Source organism: Bactrocera neohumeralis, unplaced genomic scaffold, assembly GCF_024586455.1.
Source record: "Bactrocera neohumeralis isolate Rockhampton unplaced genomic scaffold, APGP_CSIRO_Bneo_wtdbg2-racon-allhic-juicebox.fasta_v2 cluster09, whole genome shotgun sequence".
In the NCBI taxonomy this organism is placed as follows: Eukaryota; Metazoa; Arthropoda; class Insecta; order Diptera; family Tephritidae; genus Bactrocera; species Bactrocera neohumeralis.
The window spans coordinates 770,646-797,081 of NW_026089622.1; the positions used below are offsets into that span (position 1 = coordinate 770,646).

General features: G+C 36.3%; 1 protein-coding gene across 1 annotated transcript; it reads left to right on the top strand.

Annotated features, from left to right (window-relative positions):
* Positions 1–11,381: 11,381 nt before the first annotated feature.
* LOC126763970 (uncharacterized) lies at positions 11,382–12,264 on the top strand. The gene is made up of 2 exons (XM_050481749.1): positions 11,382–11,897; positions 11,963–12,264. Exons 1-2 carry the CDS (start codon positions 11,670–11,672, stop codon positions 12,065–12,067), a joined length of 333 nt encoding a protein of 110 aa, XP_050337706.1. The 5' UTR covers positions 11,382–11,669; the 3' UTR covers positions 12,068–12,264.
* The last annotated feature ends 14,172 nt before the right edge of the window (positions 12,265–26,436 follow it).

Here is a 26,436-nt window from a genome sequence, read left to right on the forward strand (position 1 = left end):
CTTTAAACAACTCAAATGAAATGTCTAAAATAAGAAAACTAGTAGAAAATAAAACCGACGAGAAATGCCCAATTCGCATGTCTGCTGAAGAGGGGTTGGCTTTCTTGGTGGAAAATAGCTTTACCAAACAACAATATATAAATATTGGAGAAGAAAGTCTTAGCCGAAATTGTGATATCTTTCCTTCTTACAAAGAAGTATTAAGTAAGAAATGTGCATGCAGACCGAAGGAAATAGTAGTTTGAAAAGATTACTTGAACACACAGCAGAGAAGCTTAGTATACTACAAAGAGATGTTATGGTCGCGGTGATGGAGGATAGGAAAGAAACCTTTTTGAAAGTGGAGTTAATTGTAAACTATGGATTTGACAGCAGTACAGGTCATTCTAATTTCAAGCAGAAATATTCAACTGAATCACATCAAATTGTTTCATCGCTTCTTGCCACTACAATTACTCCATTACGTATGAGTGACGAAAACGGCACAATTTTGTGGTACAATCGGACACCCCAGTCTATACGATTTTGTCGTCCTTTAAAACTTGAATATATTAAAGAAACTAAATAAACAATAACTAAAGAAAACAACGATATTAAAGCGGAACTGGACAAATTAGAGGTCTTTAAAATAAAAATTGACGATGAGAAAACAATTGAAATAAATTATACGTTGTATTTGATGGCAATTGATGGAAAAGTGTTAAATGTGTTAACCGGAACAAAAGCAACTCAATGTTGTCCTATATGCGGTGCTACTCCTAAGGATTTTTTAAATGAAACAAATCTTAAATGAGAGAAATTTAAACCGAAATCAAGTAATTTAAAGTACGGAATTTCTCCTCTACATTGTTGGATACGGTTTTTTGAGTTTGTACTTCATTTAAGTTATAAAAAAAATTTAAAAAAGTGGCAAATACGTAACGAATCAGATAAACACATCGTCGGAGAAGAAAAAAAGGATATTCAATGTTTGTTTTGGACACGTCTCGGTTTACATGTAGATAAACCAAAAATTGGGTCATTTGGCAATACAAACGACGGAAATACTTCGCGCCGCGCATTTCAAAATCACGAATTATTTGCTGAAATTATTGGTGTAAACAAGGAACTTATATACAATTTAAAGATAATATTAATATGTTTAACTTGCCAACTTCCATTAAACTTAGCAAAGTTTGAATTATTCTGCCTCCGGACCGCCGAACTTATAATGCAAAAATATCTCTGGTGCCCGATGACAGCAACTGTGCACAAAGTCTTAGTTCACTCCAAAAAGATCGTCGAAAACATGGTACTTCCAATTGGTTATTTTGGTGAAGAAGCCTCAGAATCATGCTCGGAAAAACAGCAGAATTAGCAATCTAACTGACGTGATTAATAGAGCTTTTGACACATCAGATCCTTTAATTTCTAGTATTAGCTTCGACAAACGCATAAAAAAACAAAAACGAATGCAACATCCTAAGGAAGTTATTGCTTTATTTAGCTCTGCGGATGGTGACGCTGATACATTTTCTGCAAACGACGTTGATGAAAATGATGAGAACGACGAATGTAATTGTGGATACGAAGAGCTATTAAATAATTTAGAATTAGAAAATGATTCAATTTAATATTTATGTACATACATATGTTACTACGCTGGTGTCAGCTTCTTATTATGTTAACTAAAAAATATTTTATTACTAGCTTACCCGGCGCGCTTTGCTGCGCAGTTCGTAAGTATATTAATAATTTATTCATTTTTTTTAATAAATATTTATCGGCTATTATACTTCATTTAATTTTTTTTCATTATAGACATTTTTGTCATTTTCGTTTTAAACATATTGAATATTCAAATTTGCGATAAATTTGCCAAAGCAATTGCCTATTTTCAGATTTTATGAAATATCCACAAACGACAAATCTAAATTTTTATTTATTTGACGTTTGAGTGTAAACAAAAACATAAGAAAAACAAAAACATAAGCATTTGACATGAATGAGTAATGTCACATTATATTGTTACTTGAGCAAAAGTCCACTTATTTAGCAAACAACAAAACCTGAAATTTCATGGTATATAATTACATATATTCTGCGATAATAATTACTCTGTATTTGAAAATAATGTGATTTTCCATTCATAAAAGTGTAATAAAACAGTAAGTTAATAGCCAAACAAAAAGTCAATAACAAATACAGTATAATTCAATATAATAAAAAAAAATTTTTTGTTTCCAAAGTATACCATACAAAAAATGACGATGAAAAGATTCGATATGAGAAGAACATTCCATCCTGATTATCTTCAGGAAAAAACAGTTGTTCAGTCGATTGATAGCCCATCGTGCGTCACCGTAAAATTCAGACCGGAAGAAAGGGAATACCAGGATGTAGAGCAAATTCTGAATTGCCGATTAGCAAATATCAAGCCAAGTAATGGGAAATACTGTTCCCGAGAAGCTATCAAATATTTTGAAGAAATTGCTTTGAACGAATCTTTCACTATGAAAATAATGAAACAAATAGACGAAATCTTTTTCATAAATTTAGACGATTATGAATTAAGGATGAGGATTGACCAAGATATTGTTGATAAAGGATATGCAGTTCATGAGAATGCATTCGTACGATATTATCCATTTACTCCATAAAATTGTTATAACGCTAACATTGAGAAGCGTACATAAATATGAATAATAAGAAAATTGTCATAGCGATTCAATAAAAAATTCAACAAAGTAATACTCTTCAAACATTGAATGTATTTATTCTTCAGTCTCCTCTTATTTTTACATAAGCGTATATAATAAATTGTAAATCTCAAAAATTCGAGTTCTAATCTAAAACATCTTGATAAACAACGTTCTTAGTTTTACTGTCCGGTGCATGAATGAATAAACGATGTGCAGTACCGACTCTCGAACATGCAACATATAATTGTCCATGTGAAAAACACGATTCTTCCAAATCTACTCCGCATATTTGAAATGTTTGTCCTTTGTTTATAGTCATGGCAAATGATAAACGCACCGAAAATTGCAGACGTTTGAAATCGAATGGCATGCCTGTTGGAATCATTGGAATACGTGGTATAAGCACATTTCGCTTTGCCATTGAGTATAGTTGCTTCAATCAAATTTGGTATTAGCTTCTTTATTGCCAGTCGTGTACCATTACACATTTTTGGAGGATTGATATTCCGTAGTAATATGATTGGTGAACCAACCTTAAAAATGGAATCAATAATATATTTCATTGAACCTCCTTACAGATTTATATTCTGTAATGATTAAAGTAATGAACAAACCTTTAAATTCAAAAGATGTGGCGGTGTACCAGGTGGTTCCAACGAATTCAGAAATTCAATTGGATAATTCACAGCTTCATCTTCATCCATAACGCTGTCAATGGCTTTATAAGTTATGACTTCACCTGGCTATTTTTCTTGAATTTGGAAGTTCATTGCATTGACGTGCATATTCTTCGGTGCCAATATTGAACGTTCTGCTAACCAATCATGGCTTCTGTGATTCTGAATGATATTTGGGAAAACGCATTCGACCAACTCTTCTTTTGTTTGCAAAATTGTACAAAAATTTTCGGGCAAGGTGATCATTCCATTAGTATTGTCGATTTACATTTTTCCATTTTCGATATCCAACAATTGTTCCGAAAACTGATATGCAGATGAATCGTCTTGTAATAGGACACGCATATTGCTATTCCACGTCAAATTTTTCACAAATCTCCAGAAAGCAGAAGATTTCAGGCATGCATTTATTTCATCGGCAGGAGTTGATCGAGGAAGAAATTGGCAATGTTTGTCGAAAATCACCTGATAACAATATCAAGGCACCACCAAACAGCTGTTGATTTCCGCATAAATTGTACACTCATCCCACAGAAACAGCTTGCAAAATTGTTTGATGTACATAGTTTTGTTGATCATTTAATTTGTCAATATTTGATTGCACAAATTCAATCAATTCGTCACAATTGAATTGTTGTTCACGTTGCAATTCTTGATCCATCAAATCATGCACCGGACGATCAGGTGAAATCATAGATAACTGTGGTAATGCTTTATGCGCAATTTTGAGACACATATCTTCAATGATTATTAATGCTTCATTGTACATTTCCAAGGTAATCATCAAATCTGGATTATTTGACGTACGACGCATCCGAATCAAAATATCTTCCGTCATGTAATCTTGATATTTGTTCTATAATTCCAGTGGATTCGACGGCATGCATGTTGATATTATAATCGAGAAAAGCATTCTTTTTTTTTGTGGTAAAGATGAAACACATGCATCTTGAAGCGTCGATTCCCAATGTGAATCGTTTTCCAACAAATGCAGTAGGTGACATGCCTCGCGATACGTCTCACATAAATGACCGTCAACTATTTTCAAATATTCGAACGATCTCGGTCCTTGAACGTTCATCAATAGCAATCGCAAATAAAAACATTCCGCGTTGTTGGGATGAATCGTATACATTCTCCCCAAAGCATCTGTTGAAAATATACCTGGGTGACCATCAACTGCTGTACCCTGTTTACGTCGTTGGAATTCTTTTGATGATGTATTCCATGTGTAATACTGAGGTACATCAGTATATAGCAAACTTCTGGCAAATGTATCGGTTTCACAAAGTCGAAAAAAAGCAGTTAAAATAGTCGCTAGTGGTTGTGCTGCTCTCTGCTGTATATTTTCAGTAGTAAAATAAACACGTTGACCATTTTCAAGATGCACCGCTAGATGAACAACAACAGGATGTCTTTCGTGCAATGGAAACGCAAATATTCGCCAAATTGCTTCATTGCCGCTAACGTATCGGCCCATTTAATATCGGGTAATTTCATCGTTCCTATTGTCAGCATCAGGTACTTCAAAGACAGCCATATCACTTCCTTTATTCACATACTTCCAAATGTATTTGATTGACTTGACGGAATTACAATACTCAACGTTAATGTGAGACTGAAATATTTTAGACAGAAGTTGTGAATATGGCACAACCCAGCGATTATCGACGATGATTTCTTGATGACGAATGTTCATCATTACTGATTGACCGTTATCTTCAGTAGACCGTCGTCGATACAACGGGTATCCATCATTGCCTGTTATTGTGTCGGATGTCAATGCTCTGGGATAACGCTTTGAGCTTTTGCCATCAATCACGCATGGTGAATTTATATTTAGTACGCCATATGGGCCATGAATCATATGTTTTGTGACGACTTCAAATAATTCTTGATCAATTGTTTGATCTGGTATCTTGGCTGATATGATATTATCAATTTCATCTGGTGTGATTTTACGAACCAACCATATCAATATCACCAATATGTGCGTGCGGCAATCCTCTCTTTTGCCATTCGATTGAATACATATAACACCGCACTTCTCCAAATACGTGCAATTTCACAATTACATCCATCAGCGCTTTTAATTTTTGCCGAAAAACACGTGCATTTATATCGTGACGATTTGTTGTTGATTGACCGTCAAACAAATTATTTTGAATATCGCTCCACTTCGGATTACATGTGAATGTAATAAATAAATCTGGTCGGCCGTATTTTCTCACGTATGACATCACATCTTGAGCATATTCGTGCATATGGCGAGGACTTCCAATATAAGATGCTGGTAATATCGTTAGATGTCCAATATCATTCAAATTCCCATCATTTGTTATTGCATCACGCAAATGTATGTATTCTTCTGATCGCAATTTACTTTGATTGAGACGTTTCAAAACGTATTTAGAAGTTTTCAATTCAAAATCGAAATCTTTTATTTAAACGAAATATTTATGAGCACGATATGTATTATGTACCTGTGCTTGGATTAATCATTGGGATACTATATCCATCATGGCCATTCCAGTGCAATGTAGGATACTGTAACGCATCGTAACAACGATGAAGCTCCGAAACACGTTGTAATTGTTCATTTCTACGATGAAGAATAATATCTCGAGATTGAAAATGATCGCCAATAATCACAATGGCCACTTCATCAATGGTTGGTGCATTGAATCTTCTTGAATGCTCTCCAGTTGGAGTTTTATCGGCTCTTATAACGATTCAGTGATTATCAGATGGCAACCGATCCATAGCAGTTTTGAACAATTGGACTAATTCATTGTGCTGATGAAAAAAATCTTGTAGTTCGCAAAGAATTTCTCTTTTTGTGTGAGAACCAATTGTGCAGCGTTGATTTAATTCACGATTTTTATCTCCGATGAAATATATTTGTAAAAATTGATGGTTAGCGTCGGGGAGCGGTAACAATGAACCCGCTAGGTGATAAATTTGACCTTGGATCTGTAATATGTATGCAATGTTATAGGAATAAATTTTTCCCTATTCATTGAAAAAACCATCCATGCAATCACCTTAAATGTCGGCATAAATTGATCTCTTATAATTTTTGTAGCGCCGAAAGAAGTAATTTGATAAGACGAATTGTTCTCTTGTATATGATTTAAAAAATGTTTCGATTCTGGTGATGTCTCAAAAATTAATGATTGTAATGGTTCAGGAGGCGGCTCAAATTCCGGCAATTTTACTTTCCCGTTAACGCAACACATTCCAGCCGTTTCACCCGAGAATTTAGCCGCTTCACAATGTGGGCATATAACATCCATCATTCCAATATATCCATGTACATTATAGTCGATTGAAGGGTCGTAATCAAATGCAGCACGGAACATATCTTCCAAAACACGACGTCGTATTCACGTAGGTCTTGCTGGATTTCTTGCATGATGAGCTTCTTCAAATCTATTTCGGGGACGTCGCACTGCACTTTGTGATACTCTTTGTGCCAACACGCCCCGAGCATTTCGAATACGTCGACTTATGTTTGATTTTGGACATGCCGGCATTTTCTTTAAAATAATTTCTTATATGATCACTTCGTTTCAAACACACATAAAGTTTTCACTGAAGAACTTTCAATAATTATTCTTTTAAATAGCCGGAATAAAAAAGTAAGCGACCGAAATTGAACTATTCAAATAATTTACTAATCAAAATATTGAAAAACAAAACAAAAAAGAATTGTATGAAAAGTCACTTTTTGGAAATTTCCAATTTTTCGACTTTTCCTTATGAAAAGTATATGGTATGGTATATCTACCCCTTTCCAGATCCACAGCGAACAACTTCTGATTTCATGAAGATTGGTTCCGCCGTTCTCGAACGTTAGCGTTACTAACAAACAAACAACCATTTTCACTTCTTCTTCTTCTTAATTGGCGTAGAAACCGCTTAAACGATTATAACCGAGTTAACAACAGCGCGCCAGTCGTTTCTTCTTTTCGCTACGTGGCGCCAATTGGATATTCCAAGCGAAGCCAGGTCCTTCTCCACTTAGTCCTTCCAACGGAGTGGAGGTCTTCCTCTCCCTCTGCTTCCCCCGGCGGGTACTGCGTCGAATATTTTCAGAGCTGGAGTGTTTTCGTCCATCCGGACAACATGACCTAGCCAGCGTAGCCATTGTCTTTTAATTCGCTGAACTATGTCGATGTCGTCGTATATCTCGTACAGCTCATCGTTCCATCGAATGCGGTATTCGCCGTGGCTAACGCGCAAAGGACCATAAATCTTTCGCAGAACTTTTCTCTCGAAAACTCGCAACGTCGACTCATCCGTTGTTGACATCGTCCAAGACTCTGCACCATACAGCAGGACGGGAATTATGAGTGACTTATAGAGTTTGGTTTTTGTTTGCCGAGAGAGGACTTTGCTTCTCAATTGCCTACTCAGTCCGAAGTAGCACCTGTTGGCAAGAGTTATCCTGCGTTGGATTTCTAGGCTGACATTGTTGGTGGTGTTTACGCTGGTTCCAAGATAGACGAAATTATCTACGACTTTAAAGTTATGACTGTCAACAGTGACGTGAAAGCCAAGTCGCGAATGCGACGACTGTTTGTTTTATGATCAATATCATCGGCATACGCCAACAGCTGTACACTCTTATAGAAGATGGTACCTTCTCTATTTAGTTCTGCGGCTCGAACTATTTTCTCCAAAAGCAGGTTGAAAAAGTCGCACGATAGGGAATCGCCTTGTCTGAAACCTCGTTTGGTATCGAACGGCTCGGAGAGGTCCTTCCCGATCCTGACGGAGCTTTTGGTGTTACTCAACGTCAGTTTACACAGCCGTATTAGTTTTGCGGGGATACCAAATTCAGACATCGCGGCATAAAGGCAGCTCCTTTTCGTGCTGTCGACAGCAGCTTTGAAATCGACGAAGAGGTGGTGTGTGTCGATTCTCCTTTCACGGGTCTTTTCCAAGATTTGGCGCATGATGAATATCTGGTCGGTTGTTGATTTGCCAGGTCTAAAGCCACACTGATAAGGTCCAATCAGTTTGTTGACGGTGGGCTTTAATCTTTCACACAATACGCTCGATAGAACTTTATATGAGATGTTGAGGAGGCTAATCCCACGGTAGTTGGCGCAGATTGTGGGGTCTCCTTTTTTATGGATTGGGCATAGCACACTTAAATTCCAATCGTTGGGCATGCTTTCGTCCGACCATATTTTACAAAGAAGCTGATGCATGCACCTTATCAGTTCTTCGCCGCCGTGTTTGAATAGCTCGGCCGGCAATCCGTCGGCCCCTGCCGCTTTGTTGTTCTTCAGGCGGGCAATTGCTATTCGAACTTCTTCATGGTCGGGTAATGGAACGTCTGCTCCATCGTCATCGATTGGGGAATCGGGTTCTCCTTCTCCTGGTGTTGTGCGTTCACTGCCATTCAGCAGGCTGGAGAAGTATTCCCTCCATAATTTAAGTATGCTCTGGGCATCAGTGACTAGATCACCTTTGGGGGTTCTACAGGAATACGCTCCGGTTTTGAAACCTTCCGTAAGCCGCCGCATTTTTTCGTAGAATTTTCGAGCATTACCCCTGTCGGCCAGCTTATCAAGCTCTTCGTACTCACGCATTTCAGCCTCTTTCTTCTTCTGTCTACAAATGCGTCTCGCTTCCCTATTCAACTCTCGGTATCTGTCCCATCCCGCACGTGTAGTGGTCGATCGTAACGTTGCGAGGTAGGCAGCCTGTTTTCTCTCCGCTGCGACACGGCACTCCTCGTCGTACCAGCTGTTCTTTTGCACTTTCCGAAAACCAATGGTTTCGGTTGCAGCTGTACGTAAGGAGTTTGAAATGCCGTCCCACAGTTCCCTTATACTGAGTTGTTGACGAGTGCTCTCAGAGAGCAGGAGTGCAAGCCGAGTAGCAAATCGTTCGGCTGTCTGTTGTGATTGCAGCTTCTCGACGTCGAACCTTCCTTGTGTTTGGTGGCGCGCGTTTTTTGCTGCACAGAGGCGGGTGCGAATCTTAGCTGCAACAAGATAGTGGTCCGAGTCGATGTTAGGACCTCGGAGCGCACGCACATCTAAAACACTGGAGACGTGTCTTCCGTCTATCACAGCATGATCGATCTGGTTGGTAGTTTTTCAATCCGGAGACAGCCAAGTAGCTTGGTGAATCTTCTTATGCTGGAATCTAGTACTACAGATAACCATATTTCGGGCCCCGGCGAAGTCAATCAGCCTCAACCCATTAGGGGATGTTTCGTCGTGGAGGCCGAATTTACCGACCGTAGTGCCAAAGACACCTTCTTTGCCCACCCTGGCGTTAAAGTCGCCAAGCACGATTTTGACATCGTGGCGGGGGCAGCCTTCATAAGTGCGCTCCAAGCACTCATAAAAGGCATCTTTGGTTACATCGTCCTTCTCTTCCGTCGGGGCGTGGGCGCAAATCAGCGATATGTTGAAGAACCTCGCTTTGATGCGGATTGTGGCTAGACGTTCATTCACCGCAGTGAATGATAGTACTCGGCGACGGAGTCTCTCTCCCACCACGAATCCTACACCAAACTTGCGCTCCTTTATATGGCCTACTCGTCTCTGTCCTTGTCCCGTCCATCGCATTTCGTGGACAGCGGTGATGTCATCATTTTTACTTACATATGTAAATATGTATGTATGTACATACATATGTATATACATACAAAATAAAACGTTTGTATGGGAAAAAGAAAAGGGCTGTTTTTGGAGGTTTTCCGGCAACTTTCGTAATTTTTTCTTACATAAGAACCTTCTCCTAATAATAACAAATACAATAAAAAAAAAACAGCCAAATCGGTTCAGCCGTTTATGAGTGATGAAATTACAAAGAAAGTGGCATTGATAAATATATATGTATATAGATTTACTACTAACGGTAATAAGTTTAAACATACATACAAATATTATAAAAATATCACCCAATAAAAATCAGAAATTATTTAAATTTCAAACCTATTTTGTAAAATTTTCCACAGTTTTAGAGAATATTTTTCGTATAAGGAAAATTGTTTTTGTAGTTGAAAGTTTCCAAGAGAATACAGTGGACTCGCGATAATATGAACACCCTAAATTATGAACCCCCCAAAATATGAACACTTTTTGGCTACCATTGACTACTCTAAAATATGAACTTTGGACAAAAGCTCTAAAATATGAACAATATTGTTGTCAATAACGAATTTAAAGCGCTTTGTAATTTGGGGAATTCCCTAGTTATTCGCATTCAATATGCATGTACATACATACTATGTATTTACCCATCGCTCGAAAATGCTTACAGGTGCTCATTACAGGGTTTGATTTTGTCTACGTCAGTCGTCTGTAAGAATTTTTAAGTGTTTTTGGTTGGTGATTGCACGCAAGCATAAGTGCCTCTTTATTTTCTTAAGAAATAATCAAATGTAAATAATTTTGAAACATGCACACAAAAAAGCATACGTTTCTGACTTTAAGAGACAAATCCGATATTTTGGAATGCTTACGAAAAGGTGCAAGTGTTGCAAATTTAGCAACTAAATATGGAATGGCAAAGTCTACAGTATGTGGAATAAAGAAAAATAAAAACGCTATCCTTAAATGTGTTAACGATACATTTATGGGTCCTGGAAAAAGGAAAACTATGCGTTCATCAGAGTATCCAAAGTTGGAAAAATCGTTGTATAGATGGTTTTTGCATATGAGGGACAAAAAACTCCCGGTGAGCGGACTGATGATAAAAGAAAAGGCGAAGATGCTTCATTGTACAATTAAAGAAAATTGCCTTGACTTCAATGCCAGTGATGGATAGCTCCAAAATTTCAAAAAGAGATATGGCGTTCGGTTGCTTCAAGTTTCTGGGGGAAAACTATCTTCACAGCCCCAGTTGGTCGATCCATTCAAAAAAGCTCTAAAGACGAAAATGGAAGAGATTGGTTTAAGTCGGGAGCAAGTTTACAACGCCGACGATCCGGTTTATTTTGGAAACTTTTATCACAAAAGACGTATGTATCATCATTAGAAAAAACAGCCTCAGGAGCAAAGATGGAAAAGCAAAGAATAACATTCTTGTGCTGTTCAAATGCGGAAGGATCTCATCAACTCGAGCTCCTTGTGATAGACAAGGCCAGAAACTCCCGTTGTTTTAAGGGGTTTGACTGCCCTGTTCATTATAGACATTCAAAGTCCGCTTGGATGACTGCCGCTATCTTCAAAGATTGGTTCCATCGTTCATTCACCAAAATGCAATCAGGATTACAAAATTTTATTACAGAAACAGTCTTTTGGCTTCCGTTGCTGCAACAGGATGTGACTTGCTAGAGTCTATGAAGCAAATTTCACTTAAGGACGCTATTATTACCCTTGAATCTGCATGGAATAAAGTGGATGAGGCTGTGCTATCAAAATGCTGGAACAATGCTTTGAGTATGCTTGAAAATCAAGAAGATCCTGAAGATGAAATTCCTTTGAATGTCCTTCGAAGGAACTTGAATATGAATGTGGGGGACTTGGAGGAGAGCGCAGCCAATCTTTTACAAAACTTGAGACCTGAGGTTTGTTTTATCAGAAACGTAAACTCAATAAAGTTGTATTTACTACATATTTATATTCACTGCAGATTGGAATCACTGCTTGCGACGTTAGAGAATGGAACGAGGATGCTATTGAATTCAATGAAAATGAAATACAAGAAATATCCGACGAAGACGACTATACTGTATAGTAAGACGATTACAGCAAGAGAAGCTATTGACATATTTAATAATGCTGTGGAATGGGCTGAAAGTGAAATGGTTGAACAAAAGGAATTAAATGTATTAAAGAACCTAAGGGAAAAAGCAGTTTTTAAGATGGTTGAACAAAAGAAACAGCAAAAGAGGATTACCGATTTTTTTCAAAAATGAGCTTCAACTTTTTATAAAATTAAAATATGTATAATATGAAATTATATCTAAACTGTTCTGTTTACATGCAACATTGTTTTACTTGTGTAACGAAAAAAATTAATAATACAAGTTTATTTTGAAGTTTAAAATAAAAAAAATTTAATTTAATATAACGAAAAAATGTAGCGTTTTTGCACCTTTCGTAAATATGAACAATCTCGCAAAAATTAACAGTCCTGTTTTTAATTAGTTCATATTATCGCGAGTCCACTGTATACGGTAATTATTACAAATCAACGAAAATTTAAAAAAATTTATGCGTTATACGAAAAAAGTTTTCAAAAATATTGTTAAAATCATTGCGCAGTCTGAGCCGACGAAAACGTGTACTTCCTTATACCAAAATTCATTGGGCTGCGTACTCGCAATTTGTTTTAAAGCTCTAAATACAAAGTTCAAAATTTTGGGAAAACTCATCGAATTTTATGAAATTTTGTGCAGAATGTTTAACGTTGATTTGCGCTATTTGTGTTGAATTATATTTTAATAAAAAACTTTAAAAAAATTCGAAAGGAAAGTATTCTTGCTATGGCAAAATGTTCCCCACGGGGTCATTTGTTTGAGTCACTGTATATTAGATAGATGCGCGTGGCGGCTTTTTAAACACTCACATTCTTTCTATAAACCCTATTTACTATATATATGCAAAATTTCAAAACTATATTACAGTTATTTGAATTTTGGCCAGAAAATGTGGTCCTAGGAACCATAGTGCGTTGGCACGACAAAAAATAAACATACATACTTATATTTGTTTCATCAGAAGCATACACACTTTTACAAACATACATCGAATATAAGCCAGCGCAAATTGAACCCTTATTCGTGTACAACGTGGCACGCGCAAGTCAATATGTCTTATTTACATACATACATATGTACATATTTGGATACATACCAGAGAGCTGCAACGAGTATGATAAAATCAGAACAAACAGTCGTGCCAAAAACACGATCAAATCAATTCAGTTCAGCATAGACAACATTGTTAATCAATTAGTAGCCGCCAGCGTCAATTGACCTGATGCAACAGGAACAATCTGTTCTTCGGCAATCACGATCGTGTAAATGTATGGCTGGCTTCGGTTGCAATCGTTTGTGTGGCAAAAAATGTATCAGCTTTGAAAATGTGGGCATGTTACAAATTTTCGAAGCGTAAACAATTAAAATTGCATCGAATACGTACATACATACATACATACATTTGTTGTATGTATGTACTCGATGGAATTTCCTTTATATACTTATACTTATACTTATAACATATGTATATACATACATACATGTGTATACAAACATATGTATTTGAAATAGAACAGAAGTGCACTAGAGTAAATCAGTGTTTAGGGGATGAAATACAAACCGAACGCTGTCGATCATCACTTTGGGTATTTTCTGCTCATACGAACGTTCATAAACAAATCAGGTATAAGCTGATCGCTAGTGATACAAAGTTGTTCTCTATCACTGTTTTGAAGACAAACAGTTCGCTTCGTGTACATGAACTGAACTGACAGAATCAGACAGAGTAACAGATCAGTACTTATGTATAAACAAAAATTTATTACTCGTTGCAGTTCTCTGATACATACATTCCATGACAAATACAGTCAATCCCGGTTACGTGCCACTATCAAACATACAGATTTTTGTGGTTTGTTAAAAACAAAACTATAATATGGTACATAATCGAGTGTTTATAATTAAGCGAGTGGTACTTAAAACAATAACTTTTATGATATTAAAATAAAATAGCAAAACGTGAGATGCAGCTAGACACAGGCAGTTAATTGGTATTGGCTTTAAAGCGGAATACTACTTAACCGGGATTGACTATACACATAAATCAGAGGAATATTGAATACTTTCTTTGAAAAATGTTTGAAATTGAAAATCGACAAATAAACTATGTTGTCAATTTTATTTTAATATATTTTCAAACTTTCTCATATATTTTCAGAAATATATTCAATTTATGAATTTTAGCTTTTGCCTTCGTCGCCAAAAGTTGCTTGTAGGCAAAGGTATGCTCCGGGAGAGGTGTATGAAATTGGTTTTATGAATGAATCAATTTTGTTCATTGAATGTGCGCTTGCGTTCATGAATGAAAATTTTGTTGTTGTGTAATTTACTATAAATTTTGACTTGGGCAATTTGGCTGCCATATTGATTTCTGATGCTATTTGTGCCGATTGTTGTTTTTGTAGAACAATATTTGTAGTTTTTGCGGTAACATATTTACATGTGTACGCATATATGTACATATGTATGATGATGTTTGAGACAATTGTAGAACAATCAGGCATGTTCTGGAAATCGCACGATTTAAATTCGGCACCGAATTTACAAATCGCGTGAATTTGGTAACAATGTTCTACAATTCGCGCGAATTGGCTTAAATTCGAAATCAACTACGAAGCAGCTGATTGAGTATTGACAAATAAAATTTGTTTCAAAGAATTTTACAAAATGAGCTTATTTTCTATTGCTGCGTATTTATTGACCAAAAATGAATGGGAAAGAAATGAGAAAGTTTGGCGGGGAATTTCAAGGGATCATTCCAATCCCTTGGATATCCCAGATTCCGTCTAAGTATACTTATATAAAACAAAGTTTGGAGCACAAGAGATGCATTTTGTCCCAATAAAGTTTTGTTGCCTATTACAGGATAAGTAAAGAAGCGTTTCAGGGAATTGTTCGCGATGTCCAACTACTAATAAAACCGTCATCTATTATGGTGGAAATAAAGCTTGCTACTACTTTTAGGTACCTTGCAGAGGGGGGATTTCAGCGCTCGGTAGGAAAAGACACCGACATATCCCTTGCGAGAAGTATTGTATGCAAAATCTTACATGAGATGCTAATTCTTTGGAAAAAGCACTCCGTCCAAAATGGATTCAATTACAAATGAGCGAAGAAGAAACTAAAATGTCGAAAGCACATTTTTTCAACAATTTTAGTATTCCCGGAATAATCGGTTGTGTAGACGGGACACACATAAAAATTACGAAGCCCCACCATAATGAGCAATTGTATTTTAACAGAAAGGGTTACTTCAGCGTTAATACGATGATTGTGAGTTACAAATATGAAATTTGTTGGTGATAGTAATTCACTCCTTTTACAGATTTGCGATTACAGAATGTGTATAACGGCTGTGGATGCCAGGGTGGCTCCAGTCATGACGCCTTTATATTTTCTTCAAGTGGTGCCAATCAATACCTTTCATCCAAGTACATAAGTATGTAGGTGGAGGTCATAGATCTTGGCTACTAGGAGATTCAGGATATGGCTTGGAACCATATTTAGTTACCCCTTATCGTGATGCAAACGCTGGGTCACCACAGCACAAATTCAATTTACAACAATCCCAGGCAAGAAATATCGTCGAGAGAGTAATCAGAGTCCTCAAGAGCCACTTTACCATATGCTATGCCATATGTCCCAGAGAAAGCTGTAAAAATTATAAATGTACGTATGCAGTGCTTTGCACAACATTTGTCGCCATTATAACCTGGATGCCTTTGCTTTGGATGTAGTGGACGATTTTCTGGACGAAGAAGTTGCTGATTATAGTAGCCATCTACAAACTGCCGCTGTATCCATTCGAGATGAAATCACAAATAACTTAACGCGTATAGTTTAATTTTCATATTTTTTTATTTAATAAAAACATCACATTTAAGGAAAACTTTTTGACTACGAGATAATTTAATAATATTATTATTTAGTAAAATTAATTACTCGATATTTTTAGTATTTGGTTTGAACTAAATACTTCTGTCGCCATGTGCTTTTGGAGCCAATCTTGCACTGTGTCTTCATATCGTCGTTTTCGTGGTGTGCACTTTGGTCCGCCGCTGGCAATTTCATCAGTACATGAAAGCATGGCATCCAAAGAATCGCTGGCGACATCAACAGAATTAACGTTAACCCCAAATTAAGAGCTATTTGCGATGCCTTCCAGGGCCATATATATTCACAAATTTGAGCTACTTCTTCCTCACTGGGTATTAGGGAAAATTTGTTGAATTGCCCTCCTCCAGTAGCTCTGCTTTCGCATTTGTTGTGTGCGATTTTCTTACGGATGCAGCCTTTCCAATCAGACCATACCTATTAAAAAAATGTTAATGCAGTTCACATATACTATCGCGTGATATTTTTCTCACTTTTTTTCCAGCCGTTAACATTTTTTTGCGGTGGACCTTCGCTATTTAGCAACTTAGCAAGGTCTGCCCACAAAGCCTCCGCAGCAACGCGATCCCCTTTAACGAAATTTTTCGCCAAATCTGGATTTTTGCCCATAAAATTAAAAAAAATGTTTTATTGACTTTGGCTTTTATGTTTTCCCCTAAAATAAGAAAAGAAAAGTATTAATTTTTGTGAAGAAATCCATATAACTGGCTCAAATGCTTACATTTTAAGTTTTAAAAGCAAATTCAATAATTTCGCGCACTTCTTTTTGACCGATGCAAAAACGTCAAACAATTTGCAAAATCGATTTCTAGAACATGCCATATCGCACCGATTTCATGTTCGGAAAATGTGTATTCGTAATCGCAAAGTGGTATTCAGAACACCGTCTCACGATTTCATTATCATTTTCATGCCGAAACGATTTCTGGAACATGCCTGTAAATGTCCAAATTGACTATCAATGATACATGCGAATATATGTACTTAGGTGTTAAATGATTAAAGGTAGGATTTATATAAATTGATTCTTAGAAAATTAGTATTTTATGATGATATGTTATGTACAATATGTTATCAAACATAAGAAATACTCAAAGAGTAGGTCATATTTGCAGATTGTAAATAAATATTACTTTGAAATAGCATATGTAGTTTAACTAAAATGTTATCACTTTTGCAAGCATTCCTAAAAATTTCAAAACGAAATTCATATCAATAAATATGATTCCATATAAACGTATGTACATATATGCAAATAATGCAGCTGTGGTATCAAAGCAAGCCTCAGAGCATAATTTTCATTGAATGCTCAGCTCTGTTCGCTCAGCACTGTTAAAATTTCTCCTTCTCAGCCAAAAGTGGTGAAATCCTCTAAGAGGATTTTGTTAGCTCTTGACAGTTCACACGCTGGTCCGCAATTGAACCTTCTCTATATTATACATACGTTCTCTGCTAATAGTTCCTTTTCGATGTTTGAGTAGTTTTTCTCGTGAGTATTTAATGTTCGTGAAGCTTATGAAATTGGATGATCTGAAATTGTGATCTGTCTGATCATCTGTAGTTAATTTAAATATTTTTGTTAAAATTGGATACCTTAAAATGGGGAGATTTGTAAAAATATTTTTTAAATTTTCGAAAGTGGTTATATATCTTGGGTGATTACGGTAAATTTTACATCTCTTTTCAGATATGCGACCATAGGATAAGCTATTTTAGAATAGTCTTTCATAAATTTCTTATAGAAGCCGATAATGCCTAAGAAAGATTTTATTTGCTTTTGAGAAATTAGTAACTTTAATTTTTATACTCGAGCAACAAAGTTGCTAAGGAGAGTATTATAGTTTTGTTCACATAACGGTTGTTTGTAAGTCCTAAAACTAAAAGAGTCAGATATAGGGTTATATATACCAAAGTGATCAGGGTGACGAGTAAAGTCGAAATACGGATGTCTGTCTGTCCGTCCGTCCGTAACTTGAGTAAAATTTGAGATATCATGATGAAACTTGGTACACGTATTCCTTGGCTCCATAAGAAGGTTAAGTTCGAAGATGGGCAAAATCGGCCCACTGCCACGCCCACAAAATGGCGGAAACCGAAAACTTATAAAGTGTCATAACTAAGCCATAAATAAAGATATTAAAGTGAAATTCGGCACAAAATCGCATTAGGGAGGGGTAAATTTTACCGTAATACTTTTGGAAAAGTGGGCGTGGCCCCGCCCCTACTAAGTTTTTTGTACATATCTCGGAAAGTACTAAAGCTATGTCAACCAAACTCTACAGAGTCGTTTCCTTCAGGCATTTCCATATACAGTTCAAAAATGGAAGAAATCGGATAATAACCACGCCCACCTCCCATACAAAGGTTATGTTGAAAATCACTAAAAGTGCGTTAACCGACTAACAAAAAACGTCAGAAACACTAAATTTTACGGAAGAAATTGCAGAAGGAAGCTGCACCCAGACTTTTTTTAAAAATTGAAAATGGGTGTGGCGTCGCCCACTTATGGACCAAAAACCATATCTCAGGAACTACTAGACCGATTTCAATGAAATTCGGTATATAATATTTTCTTAACACTCTGATGACATGTACGAAATATGGGTGAAATCGGTTCAGAACCACTCCTTCTCCCAATATAACGCTATTTTGAATTCCATCTGATGCCTTCTCTGTATAATATATACATTAGGAACCAATGATGATAGCGGAATAAAACTTTACACAAATACGGTATTTGAAAAATATGTAAATGACGGATAATGAAATCTCGATTATCACTTTATCATGCGAGAGTATAAAATGTTCGGTGACACCCGAACTTAGCCCTTCCTTACTTGTTTTTGGATAACTTCGGCTTTATTTGGATTTGGTTTTATTCCTTCAGAAGTTAGTATATGGTTAAGATAGTCTGTTTCTTTCTTTAAAAAACTGCATATTTCTAAACGTATTTTCAATTTTGCTTGTTTTAGTTTTGTAAAAATTTTCCGCATAATATCTATATGTTCTGACAAAGAAGTACTAAAAATGAAAATTTCGTCTAAGTATACAACGCATATCTTGTTTATAAAATCTCGAAGTACTGAGTTCATATGACGTTGGAATGTCGATGGAACGTTTTTAAGACCGAATGGCATTCTTAAGATTTCATAACGTCCTAACGGAGTAGAAAACGCTGTTTTCTTTCTATCGTTTTCATCTACCAGTATTTGATGAAATCCTTTCGCGAGATCGATAGAGGAAAAATGTTGTGCTCTTCCTAGTTTATCCATGATACCATCTGTACAAAAACTCACCTTATTGGTCACTCACAATTTTTGTTAAAAAGAAAAATGCACTAAATTCCTAAAAGAATCGTTATAAACTTTTTATTTCATGCGAAATGCACTTAAAGGTTGTTATTACAAAATTTGGTTGAAACAGTAGTTTTAAAACGTTAAATATATACAAGGGGGTAAATAGCGAAAAGGAACCGGGATGCTGCGAAAGCGGAAATAATTCGCTCGACGCCGCGGCGCGCCGTATTGAAAAAAGGTGGGCGAGATCCTTTCTCGTTCCCTTTTGTTACAATTGGTATGCTGGATGGTGTCGTCGTGTTTTGAGGCATGTGCGTGTGTTAATGTATTGTGATCTCTCGCTTGATGAGGTGAATGCGTGCTTTTAGTGATGTGGTGATAGGTGTGTTTCGGCATGATGAAGTGATGTGACGTCGCTACTCATTTAGTCACCATCGATATTAGGTATCGGGAACTTATCGCGAACAGTAATTTCATTTAATCTTCTGTAATCGACAACCATACGCTATTTTTTATTTTCGTCTGCATCCGCTTTTTTGGGGACTATCCACAAAGGGCTGTTGTAAGAAGAGTTGCTGTTTCTAAATATATTAAGGGGATTCTCTTGCTCTTGCAATATTGCAGATTGCAAAAATACTATACCGAAATATACGAGAGCACCCATTGCGGAATCTGGTGATATATGAACGGCTGATTCGTTCAATTCATTGCAAATGACTATTGTGCATGATTATTGTGAATTGGCGTACCTTCTGCATTCATTCTTGACAAAAAAAAACTGTAACAAATCTTTAGAATTTAAATTTACCTTCCTCAACAATTTAACGTCAAAATATGTATTTAAGTAAAATGACAGCTAGCTCAGGGTTGCAATTATTTTTTTACGTGTCATTGCACGACAATATTGATGGAAATATGGAAATCATTTTTACGAAGAACATTACGTACCGTCTCATCGCATACTGTAACTCCAGATCTTTCCTCCAAACCCTATTTTCAACTCTTTAACGGGTTCAAAAGGATTTTTTTTAACTTCTATTAATATTTTGCGCTCTTCTCATGCTGATATCTTTTTCCCTTGACCTTGCCGTGACTTATATTCCAATCTAAATTCGTCCCTATACCTTTTAATTATATCGTGCACCGTAGATTTTCCTTTCCCGACCATTTCAGCAATTTCGCGTACCGATTTTCCCTCAAAATTTAATTTTATAATAAGGTGGCGTATTTCTAATCTTAAGTGTTTACCTACAGGTGCCATCACGTGCAAACTTCAAAAAAAATCGCACAATGTTCATCATGTCAAATATGATAACTGTTGTCAATGTAACGGCATTTTTTTGTTGCTTCTTTTGCACTATTATGACAATATTGTTTAGTGTCCGATTATTTGTTTGTGCTTAAGAATACTGATTTATTTTGCTTTTGTTAAATTTGTTTTGTAAAAATCAATTTATTCTTGTTGTTTTTTTTGTTGTATGAAAAATGAGAGATTGGAGAATACTCACCATAAAAATTGAATCATTGTTGTTCTTTTTTCTGGCTTTTTTCTTTCAATTAAAATAAACTTTCGTATAAAAAACCACTGTCCGTTTATGCGTTTGAGCCACCGTATATTGTTAGTGCAATAATTTGGTGTTTGATTTCGTGCGAAAAAGAAAGTTTATCTCCTTCTTTGAAAAATAATTCGTTAAGTTCTTGAAATAGATATTTTATCGATTGGCTTTCTTCGATATTTATATGATTCAAGTTTAATACTATGTTCGGACCAAAATTGAAAACATTTTGAAAACACATTTGTATGTTGTCGAATCTAAGTCGTTCGGTCCGACAATGTGTGTTTTCGATGAGTTTTCACTGACAACTATCAATAGCGTCATTCTCTTGCTTTTGCAAGATTGCACGATGACACAAAATGCAAAAATACTATACCTAAATATGCAAGGCCAAGAGAGCACCCATTGCAGAATCTAGTGATATACATATGACGGCACGAAAATAAACATAATAATTTTCTACGTGTGTTTGTTGTTGTGCCGTTGCACCAAGAGGAAAATTCTGCAATGGTTATAATTATAATGAGTGGAATGTAAGTTTTCAAGTAGTTTTCAGCAAAAACTTCGTTTGTTAGATTTTACATGGACGAAAACACAAGTTTTCGTGCGAAAACCAGTTTTTCCCACGAAAATATGTTTTCGTTGTCGGTCCGAACATAGTATAAGTTTTTTCATATCACTGAATTTGAATGTGCACATTTCCGTTCTTTTCACAAGGAGTTCGTTGATCAAAATTAATAAAGTTTCCTAATATATCAATAAATGTATTTTCTACATCAGTTTTAGCTTTAAAAGGAATAAGAAATTTTTTCCCTATAATAGATTCGTTTTTGTTGCTATTAAAATCTATTACTTTCCATGATAAAGTATCGAAGGCGTTAAGTTCTTTAGGGAAAGGTGTTACAATTTTATATTTTATTTCGTTAATTCCGTTGAAAGTTCCATAGCACAATGGTTTGGAAAGTTTTTCCTTTTGAAAATTTTCAAATTGGGCGTTTGGTTTTATGATGCTAGTTGTTGAACCAGTATCTATTAGGCATTTAATTCTGTGATTTCCTATTGTTACTGTTATTATTGGCAGTTGTGAGTTTGAGGCGGTGTTAAAAAAAATTACATCTTTTTCTACACGACTGCAGGCCGACAGTTGTCGCTCTCGCTAACTTCAAAATATTCTTATATTTGCCAAAGACAGTAGGACGACACTAGAGTTGACAGTAGAGAGAGGAGATAGAGTGGTAATGTCATTAATATGTAAAATGTAAAATTATTCAAAGCTCTAACAAACCTGATGTTATTTTACAAATAGAAGCATAAAATAGCTCTATTATGTCATTTGTAATAACAATTGATAATATAAAACAAATAAATTTACCTATTTACTTATTTTTTGCTTAAAAATTTTCACTTTGAACAAAATATTAAAATTTCATTGAAGTGAAAGATATTAGTATGGCCACAACGAAATTGTGTACATGCAGAATGGACAGCTGTGTTGTCTTGCGTACATGCCGGCCATTGTTATGTCGCTGCCTTCTAACAAATGTTCATGTAGAAGGATTCACGACGACATTTACAGTTCACTGTCGTGCTGCCATGTCTGTGTCGAGCTCTATGTGTTCAGTACTTTACGTATGTAATTGTTATTGTTCCCGCTTTGTTGTCTATTTGGTTGTTTATTATCGATATTGGTTTGTCTATTGTCTAAAATTTTATTATCTTCATAAAATCAATAATTTTTTCTTGTAACCTTCGTATTTTGCTTGGTTTTTATCGACATATTATCGATGTCTATAATCTATCGCTCTTTTGTCCTAAATTTTAACAATTTTAATTTTGAATATTTTACGATTATATCATTTAGTGTTTCCGTTTCGGTTATATGTGCCCTTATAGACCCCCGAATCTACATTTTCGGGTTTGTAAATGCCCGGTTTAGTTTATGTCTGCTTTACATTTTTCAGAAATTAAAAATAATTCATTGAGATTACTCACTTTGACCGTCCTACAATAGTTGAATATCTCTGCGTAAGTTTTCCTTGTATGAGATCCTTGTAGGATTTTGGCTTTGATGGTTTGCCGCGATGAGTTGTCTTCCAGCTCTCTCGTTAGTTTTCCAGCGGTGCTAAGTATTTTCTCATTGGTTATAATATTGATGCAATGTTGGATGAGTTCCTGGTCTGTGCCGCAGAGAGACATGTTGCTTTCGACTGCTTTGATAAACGCTTTCGGGTTGTGGTTGTCATCTAATGGCTTCTTTCTCCGGAATTAGTCCATGATATCCTTTGGTGATATGTGGAATCTGTAGAACTGTTGTTGTATTTATTGTTGGTTAATTTGTAGTTGTAGCAGATGTTGAGTTTGTTGTTGTTGCATTTCTTGTTGTTGAGTTTGTAGTAGTTCTTCTTGCTTTCCGATTACCCTCTCCAGCTCGGCGATGGTTTGGCCTAGACTTTTAATTATTGTAGTAGTTGTAAATAAGTATTTTTAGTTGTGGTTTTGAAGATGTGGTCCGCAAAGTATTTCTTTTTGAACCAGTTGCATAAAAGTAACGATGTATACTCCTTTTATTTTGAAAACGTTTAATCGTTCTAAAAAGATACGAAAATGAAAGAGTATTGCTAGACAACCAAATAACAATTTTAATGAATTTACCAAAAATTCAACCAGAAACCAGCCACTAATGTCAAAATTTATACTCTAGAGTGACTAATTGTTTATAAGTGTTAGAAACACAAAATATTTCCACAGAATCGTGGGACCGCATCCTAGTAATTGCTACGATAGAAGCACTCACTAGCGGCAAGAAAAAAATCACCAAAATGGTATCAGATGAAAGAATTTCTAACTACTCAATATAAAATATCTGAGCGAGTGACAAAAAAATAGTCAAGCCAAAAAATAAACAAAATAACTCAAATAAAAAATTTTTTAAACCCCAAACCAGCAATAATGTACAAAACAATAGACCCGTTAACAGAAGCCAAACATTCGTGTCTAATCAAACAAGTAATTGCCAATAATTATGTGAAATTTGTAAAGGAGGTCATAATATAAGATCTTGCGAGAAGTTAAAAAAAAAATATCTGTTTCAGATATGAACAATCTTGTCCGATAACATAAACCTTGCATCAACTGTCTGTCCAATTCCTACGGAACAAAAGACTGAAAGCAAATTCAATGGTGTGTACTGTCAACGACGACATCACTAATTGGTTTATACAGGGTCCGGCACTCGAAGAGTAACCAACTTCAAACCGTTCACGCAGCTGTCAGAATGGAATTAGCTGTTTATAAATTTGCTGAATGACAGTTCGGAGTATTGTTCACAAGTGGACAAAAGCGTTTTGCCAAAAGTGAGCGCGAAAAAAGTGATCAGCGATGGAATTCAATCGTAATAGTGCGATTGCTGAATATTTAGCTGGAAAATCACAGCCAGCAATTGTTCGTAAGCACAAACACCTTAATGTGAATAAAGTTTTTGTTTATCGCACCATCACTCGTTACAATGATACTGGTGGCACCGCAAAACGCCAGGTAGTCATCAAAAGACTGCTACGTCACGTGAGATGGTTCGGAAAGTGAAGAAGTGACTTGAGCGAAATCCACTACGAAGTGCCAATCAAATGGCGAAAGAACTGAAAATATCCGACTGCAGCATCCGACGCATATTGAAACATGAGCTCAAGGTCAAGCCTTACAAGTTCCAAAAGGCCCATGATCTCACACCGAAGCAGCAACAAGTAAGACTTGAGAGAGCGAAGCAGTTGCTTCGCTTGGCCGAAAGCGGTCAAATTCCGAACATTGTGTTTTCTGACGAAAAAATTTTTCCAATTGAGCAATTCGTAAACTCTCAAAACGATAGGGTTTACTTGACCGACCGTTCATACGAGAATCTAAGTCATCGGTTGGCCACCAGGAGGCAGCACGCACCACAAATAATGGTTTGAGCCGCTGTCACCGCAGATGGGCGCTCTCCAATTGTTTTCATCGATCCTGACGTCAAAGTAAATGCGACATATTACCGGGAAAGTGTTCTGGAGGCTGCTTTGAAGCAAGTGGGAAAGTGTTCTAACACCTTCGAAATCTTATAGGGACCAAAACATTTAGGTCTTAACCTAAGCCCGCTCCCATACTGAGTCCGCTTATTGGCGACTAATTTGTCCAGTCTGTGCTTTGTTGATTCTTTCATTTTTCTGTCAAACATTTTTTTTCCTTTTGTAACGATAACATGCCTGATCCCTTGTCGCTTGTCGATCTGAATCTAATTCATTAAAGGCGGCGTTTTCTATCCAGTCATTAATTTCTGTCGTACTCGAAATCCTCATCTGTATCCCAGTTAAAATTTTAAACGGAGAAAACTTTGTACTACGTGTCGGTGTATGGTTAATAATTTGTTGTGCCCTATTTACGTGCATATACCAATTTCCAGGCTCTTCCCGGCACATTTTAGAAATCATAGGTACTACAATTTGGTGTATTCGCTTCGATTGTCCGATGCCCCGAAGAACACCTGTAGCTATTACGATCAGTTATAAATCAGTTATAATACGCTCTGGGTTATCGCAGAGAGCGGCTTGTTTTTCGAGACGATCAACGACTGTCTCGGCTCCAGTGTTTTTTACCGGGTACAACCACACAAACTTCGAAAAAGCATCTACCGCAACAAGAATATAGTTATAAGCTTTCTTCGTCTGTTCCATGGGGCCGACGTGATCTAAGTGAAAAGTGCTTAATGGCTGATCTTCCTTATGTATTGGATTTAATAAACCTTCTTTCCTTCCTGTCTTTGAATCTTTCATGATGCATTCGACGCAATTTTTCAAAATTTTAATTACTTTTGGACTTAACTGAGGAATAAAAAATGTTTTTGAACTGCTAACTGTGTCTTATTCGCAGAGAAGTATTCCTGTTTATGTGCCGTCCGAATTATTTCAACCTCCATCAACGATGGAACTACTATAAGTTCTCTTATTAGATCCTTGCGTAGTAGCCCATGTTTCAAGTAGAAATCCTCGTATTCAGTTGTTTCCAAGACTTTGCACACTGCCCGAATCCATTCGTCCTGTCGCTGAGCTTGCCTTAGAGTATGTAGCAAAGAATCTTCCAACATAAGACACGCTATTATGCTTAACGCATAAACGTGACGCATCTTCGAGCCATTTCGGTGTTCTATTTCATAGTCAAAGTCTTGTAATAGCAACGCCCACAGAGATACTCTTAGTAGAATATCCTCCTTTTTCATGGTCATACTGAACGCTTTGCAATCAGTAATGATTTTGAAATGCAACCTCAAAAGATATACTCTCCACTTCTTAAGTGTTTCAATCATAGCTAACACCTCTAATTTATACGAATGGTACGATTGGGTGAAAATGCAAGTATTCACTGTCTTTTTGTAAGAGTATACCACAAATCCATGTATCAAGATATCCGTATAAACTTCAGTTAGAGCCAACCGTAATACTGGTGCACTAGAAAGAGCAGCTTTTAGTTGCTGCAGCAATGCGTGCTATTGTACCACGCTCTATAATATACCCCAATAATATCAACAGTCGTCTTCAGGAACTGGCATTTTTCCCACCTAATCCTTATGTTATA

What these genes read in the sequence shown, in the direction of transcription:
- LOC126763970 (XM_050481749.1), top strand. Translation starts at nt 11,670, where the DNA reads ATGAAGCAAATTTCACTTAAGGACGCTATTATTACCCTTGAATCTGCA. An exon ending in TACAAAACTTGAGACCTGAG is followed by an intron (nt 11,898 to 11,962) that starts GTTTGTTTTATC and finishes TATTCACTGCAG; the next exon opens with ATTGGAATCACTGCTTGCGA.